The 15,555-nt window shown below is 47.7% G+C and overlaps 2 protein-coding genes across 9 annotated transcripts; one reads left to right on the top strand and one right to left on the bottom strand.

Moving 5' to 3' along the window:
* Positions 1–4,659: 4,659 nt before the first annotated feature.
* ARL14 (ADP ribosylation factor like GTPase 14) lies at positions 4,660–5,574 on the bottom strand. The gene has a single exon (XM_041467913.1). The coding sequence runs from the start codon at positions 5,489–5,491 to the stop codon at positions 4,910–4,912; it is 582 nt and encodes a 193-aa protein (XP_041323847.1). The 5' UTR covers positions 5,492–5,574; the 3' UTR covers positions 4,660–4,909.
* A 636-nt stretch (positions 5,575–6,210) lies between these two features.
* On the top strand, positions 6,211–15,543 carry B3GALNT1 (beta-1,3-N-acetylgalactosaminyltransferase 1 (globoside blood group)). Of its 8 annotated transcripts, XR_005955176.1 has the most exons (5): positions 6,264–6,322; positions 6,724–7,042; positions 8,260–8,414; positions 8,904–11,230; positions 11,306–15,543. XR_005955176.1 is itself a non-coding variant. In XM_041467746.1 (4 exons), exon 4 carries the CDS (start codon positions 8,964–8,966, stop codon positions 9,948–9,950), a length of 987 nt encoding a protein of 328 aa, XP_041323680.1. In that variant the 5' UTR covers positions 6,211–6,322; positions 6,851–7,042; positions 8,260–8,414; positions 8,904–8,963; the 3' UTR covers positions 9,951–11,290. The 8 variants fall into 8 exon arrangements, 7 of the variants coding, with proteins under 7 accessions (XP_041323680.1, XP_041323681.1, XP_041323679.1 ...); XM_041467746.1 differs by lacking the exon at positions 11,306–15,543 and having other exon boundaries at positions 6,211–6,322; positions 6,851–7,042; positions 8,904–11,290; XM_041467747.1 differs by lacking the exon at positions 11,306–15,543 and having other exon boundaries at positions 8,201–8,414; positions 8,904–11,290.
* Positions 15,544–15,555: the final 12 nt, after the last annotated feature.

Here is a 15,555-nt window from a genome sequence, read left to right on the forward strand (position 1 = left end):
TTGTTCATCTTCCCCCACCACCCCTCCAGATTAACTCCTTAAATTCTTCTTCTGCAATTCTTTCTTGTTGTTTTTCACCTTTTCAAAGAATTCAAGCTGTGTAATACTGCTGGGCACATAAGAATTGTGTGACCACCCATAGACATTTTATGTAAATTAAACCTTTATTATTAATCCTCAACAAAGGAAAATCCACGTGAATTCAATCCAAAATTATTCCCTTTATTGTTAATCCTCAACAAAGGAAAATCCACGTGAATTCAATCCAAAAATTATTCCCTTGTGCTGGGAAAGGCATCCAGCCCTGAGCCACCCCATGAGGAGCCAGACATTAATTTATCATCTATTAATGAAGCTGTTTGCAGAATGCCTTTATGTTTTGTGCCACATCCAAATGACACGAGAGATTTTCACAGCAGTCTGGGATGGCTCCATAAGAAATAAAACTTCTCTGAGTTCTTAAGGGAGGGCTGAGAGACTCACATTCTTCAGTGATAAACGTGTGTACTTTAGATAAAGTAACTGAAAACTATTGATTAAGGCACAGTTACCCTTTAACAGCCAAGCAGAATTTCAGAGGAGATTGGCCTTTGTCTGGATCGATAAAATCCTTGCTGCTGTTCCCAGCTATAAAATTGCTGAAAACAAACAATATGTATGGCTCAGGTTTCAGAGCCAGGTGGGTTATTAAACTCACAAAATTACTTATTTTTGCAGGTATTTTGCCAGAATCAGGGTAATACAAGGCCTAGAAACTTCTCATTGGCCAGGCAAATAAAAAGGGTAAAATTAAGTAAAAACAAGTCAGCAAAAGGTTAAAACAAAAGTAAAAACCTAGAACAAAAAGATGATCTTTGCACCAATAAAAGCACCCTGTAAGACTAAAAGGGAGCAGATGAATAAGTGTGGGGAGAACAAGGAAATAATAAAAAATATTCATCAAAAGCCACGGCTCATAAAGCATTGTCAGGAGGTTTGCATACCTCGTGGGAAAGGAGAGCTTTGAGGAAGGACCGGGCAGAAAACAGTGAAATGGGGCTGTAAATGTCTGTAAATGTCTGTAAATGTCTGTAAATGTCTGTAGGTCACTCCAAGCCCGAGGAGTGGCTGAGAGCAAACCCAAAAACCCAGGGGAAATCTGATAAGGAGACCATGGGAGCTGCACTGCCCTTGGGACTCCTGGGGAAGGACGAGGACAGGGAGAAAGCTCTGCTGGGGACAGACAGGGAGGGGACACAGGGGTGGCAGGGCTGAGGGGACGTGTGTCAGTCCAAGTGCCACAAGCACATCAGGGATGAGCAGGAGCACCGAGCACAGCTGTGGAACGGAATGTTGGAGAAGCTGAAGCACAAGGAATGCTCAGTTTGCTAAAATCCCCTGCCTTCAGAATGTGTCTGGGCTCGTTACTGTCCATGAATTTCCATTTGCAAATGGTCCCTGCAGTGTGGTGTGTGCTGAGGGCCTCCACCCTCCAGAATTTACATCCCAAATTACAGCCAGTTGGCTAATCCAGGCTGTGGGATCTGAGGAGATGGATGTCCAGAATCCAAACAGGGTACCTGAGCTAATTAAAGTGGAGGAAGCCTGATTGGAGCAGCACAGAACTCAGCATGGCTTGGGGAAAAAACCTGTTTAATGTGCACACAGCACTTCAAAGTGGTGCTGTCTCCTTTGCAGCACTCAGAACTTGTTTGGCACAGGAAAGTCTCTCCTTTGGTTCAGTTACTTGTCCGAAATAGGATGGCACAGAGACACTTTGAGTAACACCAGTTATCTGATACTGGAGAAACCTTTCCTGCATTCCTTAGACACCACGCTTCTCCTGGGTTCTGAATTATTGGACTGTTGTCTCCCAGGCAAAGCAGGAGGGAGTGCTGCTATCCAAATTATTCTGCTGCTCCACACCATTCCTTAAAATGGCATTTCATCCCCATTTCACCCCACTGAACCCATGCTCAATGAGCTCCATGAGTTATTTCTAAACTCAGAAAGCTCAACATGACTTCAAACCACAGGGATCTTATCAAGGAATGGCCAACAGGACAGGCATCATCCTCTGGGTCTGTCAGCTTTAAATGGTGCCATCCAAACCCATCTCCCTGAGATGGAACAGGGTCCTGCAGGCCCTGGGGTTCAGATCCTTCTGTTTTTGTGTCTCACTCATTTTGTCACATTGACTTTTCTGTCAGCACAAAGGAACAGGACAGCAAACTCTTTAAGGAATAGGAGCAGACGCTGAAGGATTTGAGCCCTTCAGTTACAGAACACCTGCATGAGACTGCCAGAAGGCAGCAATTAAAAATGCAAAACAGCAGGGTGAGTTGATGACAAAACTTCCCAAATCTGAAGCAAAATAAACAGCTGACCCCAACAAACATCTGACCCCAACTCTTTAAGGACTTTCATCCCACCTTTCAGCTCCCAGACTTCAGCTCCACTGCCTCAGGGCTCTTGACATTCTGATTTCTTACCATCTCAAAGTATCCCAAACACTTCAAAAATCCTAAAATTTTTGTAGTGAGTAATCTGTAAAAATTCTAAATAATAAAATAAGCCAAATTTATGCAGGAATAAATTATCCTGGTGCTGCTGGTTGGATTTTAGCACCGGCAGAATTCCTGAAACACCAAGACAATTCTGCTCATGGCGTTCAGCCAGGCAGCTCAAACTCCCCAAGAGGGATGGAGCTGGAAACTTTGGAACCGTTGGAAGTCCCTGGGTATTGATTTCACCACGGAACACGTGATGGGATCAGATATCCAACAATTGCCGGGCTTCCCCCGGGAGCACACAGCACGCTGGGGTGAGCCTGTGCTCGGAGCTGAGCCCCAGTTCCCTTCCTCTGCACCTTCCCAACACCTTCCCAAGAAGTGCTGAGTGCCAGGGAGGTTTTTGCTCCAGGTTTGGAGCAGTGCACTCCATCTCTGTCCCATCCTGAGGGAGCCCCGAGTGCTCTGCTGATCCAAGCACGATGGAAAAGCCCCGGCAGCTCCCGGAGCAGAGGAACCCAAGAAGCCCTGGCTCTGGATTGATGTCCAATGGAACATTTATCTCCGTGGGGATCAGCTTTTTGTGCCTTAGCAGCCTTGCCTTTAAGGGGTGGTCAATTTTCCCTCTCACTGAGGTTTTTAATTAAACTTTCAGGCATTTAATTCCTCTGAGAACCTGCGCCTCCAAGCCAGCCTGACTGATATTTCTTTTAAAGAAAGATATCAGCCTGACTGATATTTCTTTTAAAGCTTTAAAATGATTCCAAAAGGTTGGGGTCTCCTTGGGCAGATGTAACAGGCCTGCCTTCACTTCTCTGGGAAACCAAGCTCTTGGAAAATGCAATTGTTAAATACTTGATATTCTGTGAAGTGAATGGAATTGAGTTTTTTCCTTTCCTTTGAAGCATAATGTAGAGCATTTTTTCAGGTTGATGTGAGTGTCATTTAGTGTAATTTGATAACCTGCAGAAGGGTCTGTGTGCCTGAGAGCTTATTCTCAGTTTTAGCTGTATGAGCCGGTCTATTTTACGACTTTATTTCTCCCTTCAGAACTTGCTTCTTGGCTAATTTGAGACCCTGGTGCACCCTCATTAAACCTCTCAGGAGCGTTTCTCCCTGAGGAAGTCCTGAGCCCACAGAAGTGAATTCTGCTTTATAACAGACCCATGATTAGATTAAGAGAATTCACCCTATACACATGCAAACATTTATAAATGTATCAATATGAAATATCACTTTTTAAACATTGAATTGTTTGGCTTGGAAAACCAACTTTAATGACTTTTAAAGATCTTTTTAGGGACAGAAGATTATATTTTCTATTGAGCCCAAATCACCAGAGCGGGCAATGAGAAATCCAGATATTTGCTCATTTTTTAGCAAGAGTCTCAGCATGACTCAGGATTTAGCCCCTGGTAATTAATTAGTCTCAGTATTAATAACAGCTACTATTGGGAAACTTCCCTTTGTTTACTATTTCATCAAACCCACCTGATGTTTTTTGACTTTGAATAACCTGTGCATGAGACAACAGGGTATGTCTGGGTGATTTTATTGCTGCTTCACCCTTTTATAACTTGACATTCCTGTCTGTTTATTAGTAAGAATGAAATGTAAACTTCCTACTTCCCACCTACTTCCTTGGTGTAATCCTGAAACAAAAAAACGGGAGCACAAGAGGACCCCTGCCACGACTTTTCCAGAGGCCAGGACTGGGAAGTCAGCACAAAACCAAGGGGATTCAGCTCTTCCCTGGCTGATCTCCTGTGAGGAGGGCAGTGCAGCGCTGCAGGAACACGGGGAGCAGCACGTGCGTCTCTGGGACAATGGGAGGCCACAGCTGCACCTTGGGGACAGCACAGGAGCCAGGCTCTGTCCGGGGCTGGGTGAGGAGCTCGTCCTGCTCATCACCACCTCTCTGCAGGAACTGTTTCTAGAATGCAGAAACAGCCAAATTCTCTCGTACATAACTGGAGTTGCAGCTCTCACCCCGCTCTATTTTCAAATAAGAAACACATCTATTCCATTTATTACAAAACAGCATTTGATCACTGCTGACCAAATGACTTGGATGGTTTACATCTTGAAAAAAATGGATTTGAATCTTCATTTGATTTAAGCCACTTAAACACTGCTCACCTATTTTATTTCCATGTGCGTGACTGCCCCTTTGTCATCATTCAACTTGAATAACCCCAAGTAAATAAAAAAATAATAATAAAATGCTACAGAGTCCTATCTCAGGTATGAGATATCCCATCAGGTATATCAAGTATCTGCAGGTATAACTGTAGAATTTAATATTGTCAAAGTCCTTTATAAATATTTATATATAAAAGTTCTTCAGAATCCAGTATTTCCAGATTTAATCTGTCCAACAAAGTATGTTAAGAGTCACCAGAAGTGGATGATAGAAATCCTTAAAAGGAGTTGAGTTCCTTCAGGGCGATGAAAGTCTCCTTTGACTTCTTGTACTGCCTGGCAAAGGTGGCCACCCTCTGGAGAGCTTCTGCCAGCCCCTCTCCCGTGGTGGCACAGCAGGGCTGCACGTACCAGTTCCTGTCACTGCAGTACTTCTTCATCTTGAGCTTCCTGGTGATCTCCTCGGCGTTCAGTGCTCCAGGCAAATCCTGCTTGTTTGCCAGCACGACCACAGGGACGTTTTTTATGGATTCATTCTTTAAAATGAGCTCAAATTCCTTCCTGGACTCCTCCAGCCGCCGCTTGTCAGAGCTGTCCACCACGTACAGCAGCCCGCTGGCGTCTTCCAGGAAATTGCTCCAGAGCTCTCTCATTTTCTTCTGTCCTCCAACATCCCAAAACGTCAGCGTGAAATCTTTCCCTGCTTCAATCATATCCACATTGAAGCCAATGGTTGGCATTGTTATAAAAACATCTTTATACCTGAACTTGTAGAGCAGCGTGGATTTCCCCGCGGAGTCCAGCCCCAGCATCACGATGTTGGCCGCCTTCGTTGAGGGCTTGGCGTTCTGGAGGCCCATTTATCCCGGGGACTTCTCTGTTCCAGGGATATTCCCCCTCTTCCCTGGGGCCAGTTTGTGTTGCTGCCTTTCCCCCTCCTGAGGTGAGGCACAAGCAGAGAGGGAGAAGAGGCAGCTGTGAGCTCTGGAGCAGCCAGAGCTCTGCACAAACACACGCTGCTTTTATCGAGGTGATAAGGAGCCACGAGGCTTCGGAAGGCGCAGAGCTCCGTGCCAAGCCTGTGGGTGGGACTGGGATGAGTAACCACGGCCCCACTGGCACGGGCACAAAGGTTACAGGCTGCCAGCTTGTTTGAACAGCCACGTTCCCAGCACCTCCAGCCTGACCCAGGGATTCCCTGATCACCACCAGGTCCTGGCTCTGAGAGAATCCCCCTGAGCATCCACAGCCATCTGGGAGAAAAATGAGGTTGATGCCTTAGGCTTTAGCTTTTATATTCTGATATTTTATGTTCAGATTCTGTGCTGCTTTAGTGTGCAGGTCTGAGCTTCATGTTAAGTGTTGGTGAGCTCTCTTCACAGAGTAGGTGGGCAAAACAATTCCTGCTCCAGCTGGGCACCAAGGGCAGGGACGCGGCCCCCGCGTGCTGGGGTGAAATGCGTGCGGGGCAGCGCGCAGTGCGAGCGAGCCCCGAGCGCCGCCGCGCTGCCGGCTCGGATCAGAAAGCCCAGAAAAGGCTGAAATGGGTGCCTGGGCTCGGCAGAGGGCGGCACGGCCCCGCAGCCATCCCCTCCTGCCCGGCCCGGACCTCCCCGCTCCTCCCCGCCTCGGAAAAGGCGCCTGGGACGGCGAGCAGCGATGGACGGAGTGACAGCCAGGCGCTGGTAAAGGTATTTTAAAGGTTTTTTTTTAAAGTTTTAAAAATAAAAAACCTCGAAGTTTTGTTACATTAGAGCATGGCAGCACGGGGTCTTGTAAAATTGCCTCTAGTTTCGATTGGTTTTAAGTTTAAAAACGTAGAATCGGTGGCTGGTTTGGGCTGGAAGGACATTAAACTTTAACTCCTTCACCTCCTGCCGTGTGCAGGGACACCTCCCATAGACCAGGCTGCGTCCAAGGCAGCTTTAAATAGTATATTTCCAAATTATTTCTGCTGGTAGCTTTAAAAAGGAATTATTTTCCTATACACCTATTATTATAGTATTTTTAAAATCATCATATTGGACTATTGGTTATTATAATTAGTAATCTTTATTGAATATGAGAATTTCCCACCTTTTTCCTGCCCAAGCATGTCCACGTTACACAATCCCCTACCTGGGTGGAGATGGATCTAAATCCCTGTGAAGCATTCTGAGCCTTGTGTTGCCTCACATTTATTTCAAATGTCACCAGTTTCACTTTGGGCACTATCTCAGCTTGGAAGAAAGTAAAAGCAATGCCCTGGAAGGAGCTGCCGTCCACAGCTGGAAGGGAAAACGTGCCGGCACAAAGTCTGGAAGAGGAGGAGGAGCTGGAAGGGCAGAACCTGCACCATGACTGAGCAGAAGTGCTCGGACCTCGCTGACTCAACTGCCTCACTTTGCTTCAAGCACTCGAAATAGGAGAAGGTGAGGATTAATTTCCCAGTGTGGCTGGGGTTTCCTGAAAGACCTGAATTGATGTTTATTTTCCCAGATTTTTCCTTATGTAGCAGATCAGGATTTGTCTCCAATTTTGTTGTTCACAGTGTCATGAAATCGGGCTTTTCTTCCTACAAAAATCAAAATATTTATATTTTTTCCATTAGGCTGCCAAGAACTGATCAAATGGATCAGATTTCACTGATGTGATTTAAAGTTGATCATAAAATAAATGTTGTTGATCAAAATCAAATAATAAGCACTGATAAATAACCTAGGTTATTTTCTTCCAGTATGTATTCTCCTATTGTCCACTGAAAGTCAGGTTGATGCATAAAAAGAGAAGATTGCTATTAGTTAATTACTGATTTTGAGAGGAATCAGTCTGAAATTCTTCTATTTGAATGCTTTATATAAAATTGCTTTAATCCGTTTTAAGGCCATTGTTGGTGAAATGTTCTCCAATTGCTTCCTTTAAAGGATGATTAATTTAAAATCAGATCCTACACAGAAACACGAGGCAGGTGGGCTCTGGAAAATCAAATTCCCCTGCATTCCAGAGTGCTGTTCTGGGGGTTGGATTTATTTGTCAAATCTAAAACATTTCTGAGCCCTGTGGTGAGATTTTTGAAGATAAAGAGTAATTAATTGTGCTGTGAAATCAAACCTTCTATTATCCTGACTGTGTCTTTGTGTGTGCTCGTGCAGGATAAATATTATTACTGCAAACATCAGAAACCATTTGGAATTCCCACAGTTAAGCACTGGAGTTATTTTGGCTTAAAGATGGCTAAAATAGATGATAGAGCATGTGTAGTTTTAAGGAAATAAAGCTACCTGAGGGTACAAGCCTGGGGGTTTAGTTTTGAACTTAATTTTGTGAAGATTTATCCATTGGAATCTCTAATCCTGACATTGGAGCAGCAGCTTCAGCACAGATTCCACAGGGGTTTGGAAGGACCTGCTGTGGATCTGTGTGCCTCAAATCTAAAAATTACCTGGCTAATGGTAAAAACAGTCATGATTTTGGTCAAAACCAGCTTTAGTGCATCGCTTGGTTTAAGGAAGTTGATTTTCACCTTCCCCCTCCCCCTCAGAACAAGCAGCTGCTCAGGCCTTTAATGGAAATGAAATACTTGCTCGTAGTTCTGCTGTCTTGCCCACGTGCTGCAGCTCATGCAGATCAGACTTCCTGTCACTAACAGAAAAACAAAAGTTCTGAGGCTCTGAGCATCCATTTCCTGAGCGTTCCTTGGGTTTGGTGCACGGCGTGGTGTCCTTGAGGAGAGGCCGAGTCAGAGACGTGGTGCTGAGATCCCTGGATCACAGCCCTTGGAGCAGGATCCCTGCTGGAGATCAGGTGTGTGCGGGGGGGATCCTGCAGGGTGAAAGGCACGAGCTTTCAGTGCAAGCCCTGCTCTGCAAACCCTGCAAACCCTGCAGGGCAGGGGCTGTGTGCCCTGCTCAACAAACCCTGCTGGGCAGGGGCTCTGTGTGCCCTGCTCTGCAAACCCTGCAAACCCTGCAGGGCAGGGGCTGTGTGCCCTGCTCAACAAACCCTGCTGGGCAGGGGCTCCATGTCCTGCTCTGCAAACCCTGCTGGGCAGGGGCTCTGTGTGTCCTGCTCTGCAAACCCTGCAGGGCAGGGGCTGTGTGCCCTGCTCTGCAAACCCTGCTGGGCAGGGGCTCCGTGTCCTGCTGCCATCCCTGGGATCAGGGCGGTGACAGCTGGATCAGGAATGCATTGGCTGGTACCACAGCACAATCCCAGCTGGCACTTCAGCCAACACAAGGAAAAGGGAATATTTGACTAACAGCACTCTGAATGCCACTTTCCCCTTTTTTTCGGCAAGGAAGATGCTCCAGGACTCGTGGAACAGATTCTGAGTGGCACCAGCAGATCCCGACCATGATCCCGGTCCCGATCAGCACCTTGTGCATGAGACCCCTGAAATGGATTTTCCTGTTGCTGCTGGTGTTTTCCCTGATAACCATGTGGTACATAACCTTCTCCTCCAGGGCTGGCCTGGACAACGTGAACCCTCTGTACTTCTTCGAGTACGAGCCCGTGTACCGGCAGCCGCGCCCGTTCACGCTGCGCGAGCGCCCCAGGTGCGCCGACCTCCAACCCTTCCTGGTCATCCTGGTGGCTTCCAGCCCCAGGGACGTGAAAGCCAGGCAGGCCATCAGGATCACGTGGGGCTCCCGGGACTCCTGGTGGGGCCAGCACATCCTGACGCTGTTCCTGCTGGGGCAGGACACGCAGAGGGAGGACAGGGCGGCAGCGCTGGCGGTGGAGGACGAGAGCACCCTCTACGGGGACATCATCCGCCAGGACTTCATGGACACTTACGACAACCTCACCCTGAAGACCATCATGGCGTTCCAGTGGTTCTCCGAGTTCTGTTCCAACGCCAGGTTCTTCATGAAGACCGACGCCGATGTCTTCATCAACACTCCCAACCTGGTGAAGTTCCTGCTGCAGCTGAATTCCTCGGAGAACGTTTTCACCGGGTACCCCCTCATCGATAACTTTGCCTACCGAGGCTTCGACCCGAAAAGGTACATCTCCTACCAGGAGTATCCCTTCAAGCTCTATCCTCCCTACTGCAGCGGCCTGGGATACATCCTGGATGGAAAACTGGCTCTGAGGACTTACGAGCTGATGGGCCACGTCAGACCTCTGAAATTTGAGGATGTTTATGTGGGAATTTGCTTAAATATACTCAAGGTCAACATCGCTATTCCAGAAGATGCAGAACAATTCTTTCTCTACAAAATCGACTTTGATATCTGTAAATACAGACATCTGATTGCAGTTCATGGCCTCACATCAAGTGAACTGGTCCAGTTCTGGCAGGATTTGTCATCCAACACTTCAAAACCTTGCTTTTGATTGTGGATTTCTTTAGAAACTTCAGTTTGCTGTAAGAGCAGCCTCTAGAGATGACTCTGACTGCTGGGGCAATGCTTCTCCAGGGCATTCCAGTGCTTTTCAACAAAAGCAGGGATTCACAAAGCACTTCTCCAGGTGTGTATCCCACACCCAGAGGGTGCCTTGGAATGCTCTGTCCCATCTGCCTCTGCTGCCTTTCCATGTGCTCGGAGCAGCCCTGGAATTTCCCCCTGAATCCTCTGGAATGTACAAAATGCCATTGAGGAAAGATGTTCCTGCCAAGCAAGCAGCTTGGAGGATGCTTCCTGAATTGCTGCCTGGATTGTTTTTATTGTTTTATTGCCACTCTCCTTTATTTGTTCTCTGCCTAGCACAGAATTTAACCCAACCCAACCCAACCTTGTTTTTTGTGTAAGCCTCCCGAGAGTGTCACACCTTGTTATTTAAATGTGTCACCTCCACAACCCTTCCAGGAGTGTTCCCAGCCTGTGGGATCTGCAGGAGCTGGTGAGAAATGCTGGAAATGTGATGCATTTTGGGCGTGCTTATTAAATGGAATGACTTTGGTGTCTCTGCTGGTGTTCCCAGACCAGGGAGATGGAGTGGAGCTCACGATCAATCTGGACATCCCAAAACCACTGGGATCACCAATCCCCCCACCCCTGTACGTATGTGTGTGATGCATCCCAGGAGTTTTGGAATCCTGTGGAGAAGACGGAAAATCATTTCTGTTGTGATTTATGCCTGGTCCTAAATGAGTTTTTTGGTTCCAGTTTGAAAACTGGAAAAAGGAAGAAACCCCCCCATTGCTACTTTAAAGAAGACCGACTCCTCCCCGTGTGTAAAGACCATTTTTTAATCACTTTATTCATATCAGCAAGGCCCAGTTTTCAGTAGTTTACACTTCTAATGGACAACGATACAGAATTTGCAATTGCATGAACAGAATTAACCTGGACACATCCACTACACGGGGGAGGGACTGAGGAGACGTCCTGGCCACGCTCCCAGGGCTTCCCCTTGGGCTGGCACGACCCCACAGCCCTGGTGTGTCCCAGAGCCCGAGCTCAGGGCTGCCCAGAGCTGCAGGAGCAGGGCTGAGGGGTCAGCAGTGCCTCCAGCACCCAGGCACTGCTGGCTTTGGCTCTGCTCCACAGCTGCACCTGGGGCTGGGGAGGGGATCTCAGGATGGGCTTGTGGTTTTTTAGGGATGAAAAAGTCTTGGGGGAAAACACTCTCCAGACAAGGATTTCAGATGTCAGTGTTCTGATGGTGAAAAGGTCAAAGACTTTAAAAAATAAAGGCTATTTTTTTTTTTTTTTATTTTTTGGGAAAATACAGTATTGTGTGAAAAGGTCAAAGATTTTAAAAAATAAAGGCTATTATTTTTTTTTTTTTATTTTTTGGGAAAATACAGTATTGCATAACTGAGGGAACGATGCTCTTGTATTCCTAGATCTGGGTGAAATTCCAGCTGTGCTGTGGGTTTAGGAGCTGGGATTTGATTGCTCTCTGAGCAGGTACGGGGAGAACTGCCTTGTTCTGTGATTGTTTACACAACTCAACCCCCAAACCCCTCAGTTCTTCTCTAAGCCTGCCACGTGAAATGCTTAGAAATAAATTATTTACCACAAGAACACTGATACTACAGCACAGCTTGTATTGCTTTTTCCAAAATAAAAATGTAATTATGACTCTGCTGCCTTCAGGAAATGGATAAAGCAGAGAATGCTCGTGGTGAGGGAGGAATGAGAGTCCTGGGAAGGTGAGGATGGCCAGAAATTCTCCTGTCACCTGCAGGAATTCGGGGTTTTGTGCCCCAAATGCTGACACTGCTCACAGGTTCCAAGGGTTAGGTTTATACACAGTGATCTCTTTGTGCCACCTGAAATTAATTGTCATTGACAGTGCCAGCAGCACTGGAAAAACATCCATCCTGCCCCTGGTTTTCCTAAAAAAACCTCATTTCCAAGTCTGGCTTGTATTTGATTTTGACTTTATTATTGCTTAAAAGGCTGTAAAATTCCTAACTGAGCTCCTGTTTCTGCTCAAAGCCATTCTTAGGGAAGTTTTTAGTGTGAGCAGCCTGGCAAAAGGTGAAAAACCTTAAAAATATGAAATAATCTGGGCATTGAAGTGGGGTGGAGGGCAAATTTTTATTGCATCTGCCTAGAATATTGTACTAAAACAAAGTGTAAAACACAGGTTAAAGGTTTCCCAAATCCTAAGGTTTTGTTTTTTTTCCTCATGCAGCTGTATTAAATCAGAATTCCAAATATTTGTGATTTTGATAGGAAAACTGTACGGTTTTCTGACCTGAAAAGCCTAATAATAATAATAATAATAATAATAATAATGTTAATTCATTGGGCAAAGATGTTTGGAAGTTGCTGCTGGGTGGGGAGCAGGAGTGAGTTCCAAGGTGAAATTCCCATTCTGGATGTTATTTCAGAGGAGTTCAAATGCTTTGTGTGCACCCTGGCACAAAGAAATTCCCCATAAATCTAACAGGAGATGCAGGGGCAGCACTCCCCGTGCTCAGTGCAACAGGATGTTTGGGACATTTCCCTAAATTTTGCCTCACATTTACGGATGACCGGTGTCAGAGAGGCTGCCTGTGTCCACAGATGCAACTCCACTTCAAAAAATGCAGGATTGGCCATCAAATATGCTTGGAAAAAAGTGCTTTAAAAAGTTCCCTATTGCTCAGATCATTCCCAGAATCCCAGACTGGTTTGGGTTGGAAGGGACCTTAAAAACCCCCTCATTCCAACTCCCTCAGGGCTGAGCAGAGCAGGCACAGGAGCTGCCCAAATCCGTGAAATCCACACGTTTTTCCCTCAAGAATTGCCCTCAAAGCTCTGTTTGTGGTTCTGGCAAGGCTCCAGCTGCACCCACCAGGTTTTGCTTCCCAGAGCACCCAGATTATCCTCCAGAGCTGGACACAGCTGGAATTTTAAGTTACCTCAGGAAAATCCAAATTTATCCACCTGCTCCCCTAAGCCTTGTCCAGTCAGCACTGGAAAAATAAAAGTAAGGAAACTTCAGCTCATTATTAATTATCTGTACAGATATTTTTCTCTGGGGAGTTTAAAAAGGCCATTTATGAATATATTGGGCACAAGGGGCTGCAGCTCTGGGCTCTGCAGTGGCCAAATTCCAGCAGAACATTCTCACTTGGAATTTTGTTCAGAGGCCTCAAATCCTGCTTTGGGGGATGAAAGGCAGGTGAGGTGTTTTTTCTGTAATATAATCACTGACTAAATGCTTCTCTGTGTAAAACAAGTATCAGCTACATTAGCAATAAATCCATATTATTTAAAGCAGGGCTGTCCTGTATCCTGAGACACAAAATTCCCTTTTTTTTTGTTTTTTTTTGAGGCTGTGGCATTGGTGTTTCTGCAGCCAAGCTGATGCAGTGCTTTAATTCTGACTCCTGGATTCTAAAATCTTCACAACATTTTTAATTTCACCTCTGGAAATGGTTTCACCCTGCAACAGCAGCAGCAGTGGGAGTGGAAATCCTTTATCCTGGGGGCTGCTGTGGGGTTTGTGGGAATGTCTCAGGCCAGCAGAAGGAGCCACGGTGCCACCAAGCTGGGGACAGGCTGGGACATTCCAGCCCTGCCAGGAATTCCAGGAAGGATCCGAGGGATGGATGAACTCCACAGCAATCTGTGCTGCAGGCTGAGGGAATCATCAGAGCATCCCAGGGGAGAGACCTGGGATATCCCTGGGAACAGCCCAACTTGGGAACAGCCCAACTTGGGAACAGCCCAGTTCCCCAGAGCTGGGAGCTGGGACATCCCTGGAACAGCCCAATTCCTGAGCACTGGGAGCTGGGATGTCCCTGGGACCAGATGAATTTGGGAACAGCCCAATTCCAGAGTGCTGGAATGTCCCTGGAATAGCCCAGTTCCTGAGCACTGGGAGCTGGGACACCCCTGGGAACAGCCCAGTTTGGGAACAGCCCAATTTGGGAACAGCCCAATTTCAGAGTGCTGGGACATCCCTGGAACAGCCCAGCTTGGGAACAGCCCAGTTCCCCATGGCTGGCTCAGCCTCGTGGTCCCTTTGTCACCTCAGGCCATCTGAAGATGCTCTTTGGCAGCCACTCCCTGTGCCCTGAGGCTCCAGCTGTCCCCAGGGGGATGAAGCCACCAAAGCTGGCTGGATGAGCAGGAGGAGCTCCAGGCAGCTCCCTGTTTTTGGGAGGAGAGCAGCAGGAAGGCTGGAGCCCTGCTGCCACAGCCAGAGGGATGTTCCTGGCAGCCCTTCCCAGATGGAGGATGGAGTGTTAAGGCAGTGGGAGAGCCCTGCACTGGTCAGGTTGCATAAGCAATCTGCACAAGGAGTTCATCCTGTCACGCTCCAGCTGTGTCACGACAGAGTTTGGCACAAATCAGCACCACTGGAAAGCTGGAAATGCCTCGATTTGGAGGGAAAGCTTCCAAACCTTCCAGCTGGGAGCACAGGTAGGCACTGCACGTGGGTGTGGGAGACCACACAAAGCCTCTCACATCCATCAGTCCTTCCTCTTCAAGGAAGCAGCTGAAGCTCCTTTTTCAAAGCAATCCAATCAAAAATTCCCTGGCTGAGCAGAGATCATTGGCATGGATGGCTCTGGCCAGGACAGCCCTGCCAGGGAGGGGAGAGGAAGCTGAAGGTGCTGAGCCAGTTCTTGCTGCAGCTGCAGCCACTCGGGGTTGGCACAGGGCTGGTTGGGATCTGCCTGAGGGACAGGGAATGATCCTGGAATGATCCTGGAATGATCCAGGCAAAGCTGCAAACCCCTCCTGCCCTGCTGCGTTTGCCTGAATCCCGCACGAGCTGCTCTGCCCCCTGCCAGGGCTCCCTCCTGGCTGCAGCTCCTGCCAGCTCGTGTCCCTGGCTGTCCCAGGGCTGTGCTCAGAGCTCTCGGATCCCTCAGGAATGCTCACTGGCCTTGGGATGCTCCCTGCAGCCAGGAGCTCCCACCCCAGCTGGATGTGTGCTGTTTTCCTGGGCATGGCCATCGTTCCAGTGCCTGGGATGGGTTAGTGGAGATGTCTGCACACAAACATCCCTCTCCTCCACAGCTGCTGGCTGGAATCCCTCTTTCCCCAGGACAGCCGTGCCCTCCAAAGGGAAAGCACAACAGGAGCACTGAAGGGGACAGGGAAGGCAAACTCCACACACTGAGCTGCTCCCCCACTGCTGCTGTGCCATCCCAGCCCAGGATCCAGCATTCCCATGGGATCATCACCCACGGGCTGCACCTGCCAGCACCTGACCTCGCTGCCTGTGCACACTGCAACAACTGAAGCAATTGTCACCAATTCCTGTCAGCTGCTCACCTGAACAGCCAGGGGACTGCAAAGGTCAGGGAGCCAATTAAGGGCTGAGATCATCCCCAAACAAATTAAAGGAGGGAAGTTTGTTGGGGGAGAGGTGACCCAGGGACAAAACAAGACAAAGATGGGGATTCCTTCTCGAGCAGAAGTTTGTGCTCTTTGATTTTTTGCCTTGAGAGACCCCCTCAGCACCTCCCCAGCAGAGCTCAGCCCCACCCCAGACCCCTGGAGGTGAGCAGAGGGGCCAGGCAGCTGGGAAATGAGGAATAGTG

Source organism: Pyrgilauda ruficollis, unplaced genomic scaffold (genome assembly GCF_017590135.1).
Source record: "Pyrgilauda ruficollis isolate IOZ18807 unplaced genomic scaffold, ASM1759013v1 scaffold21, whole genome shotgun sequence".
Taxonomy (NCBI): domain Eukaryota; kingdom Metazoa; phylum Chordata; class Aves; order Passeriformes; family Passeridae; genus Pyrgilauda; species Pyrgilauda ruficollis.

Excerpts from the sequence above, each read along its gene's own strand:
- B3GALNT1 (XM_041467746.1), top strand. The coding sequence starts at position 8,964 with ATGATCCCGGTCCCGATCAGCACCTTGTGCATGAGACCCCTGAAATGG.
- ARL14 (XM_041467913.1), bottom strand. The coding sequence starts at position 5,491 with ATGGGCCTCCAGAACGCCAAGCCCTCAACGAAGGCGGCCAACATCGTG.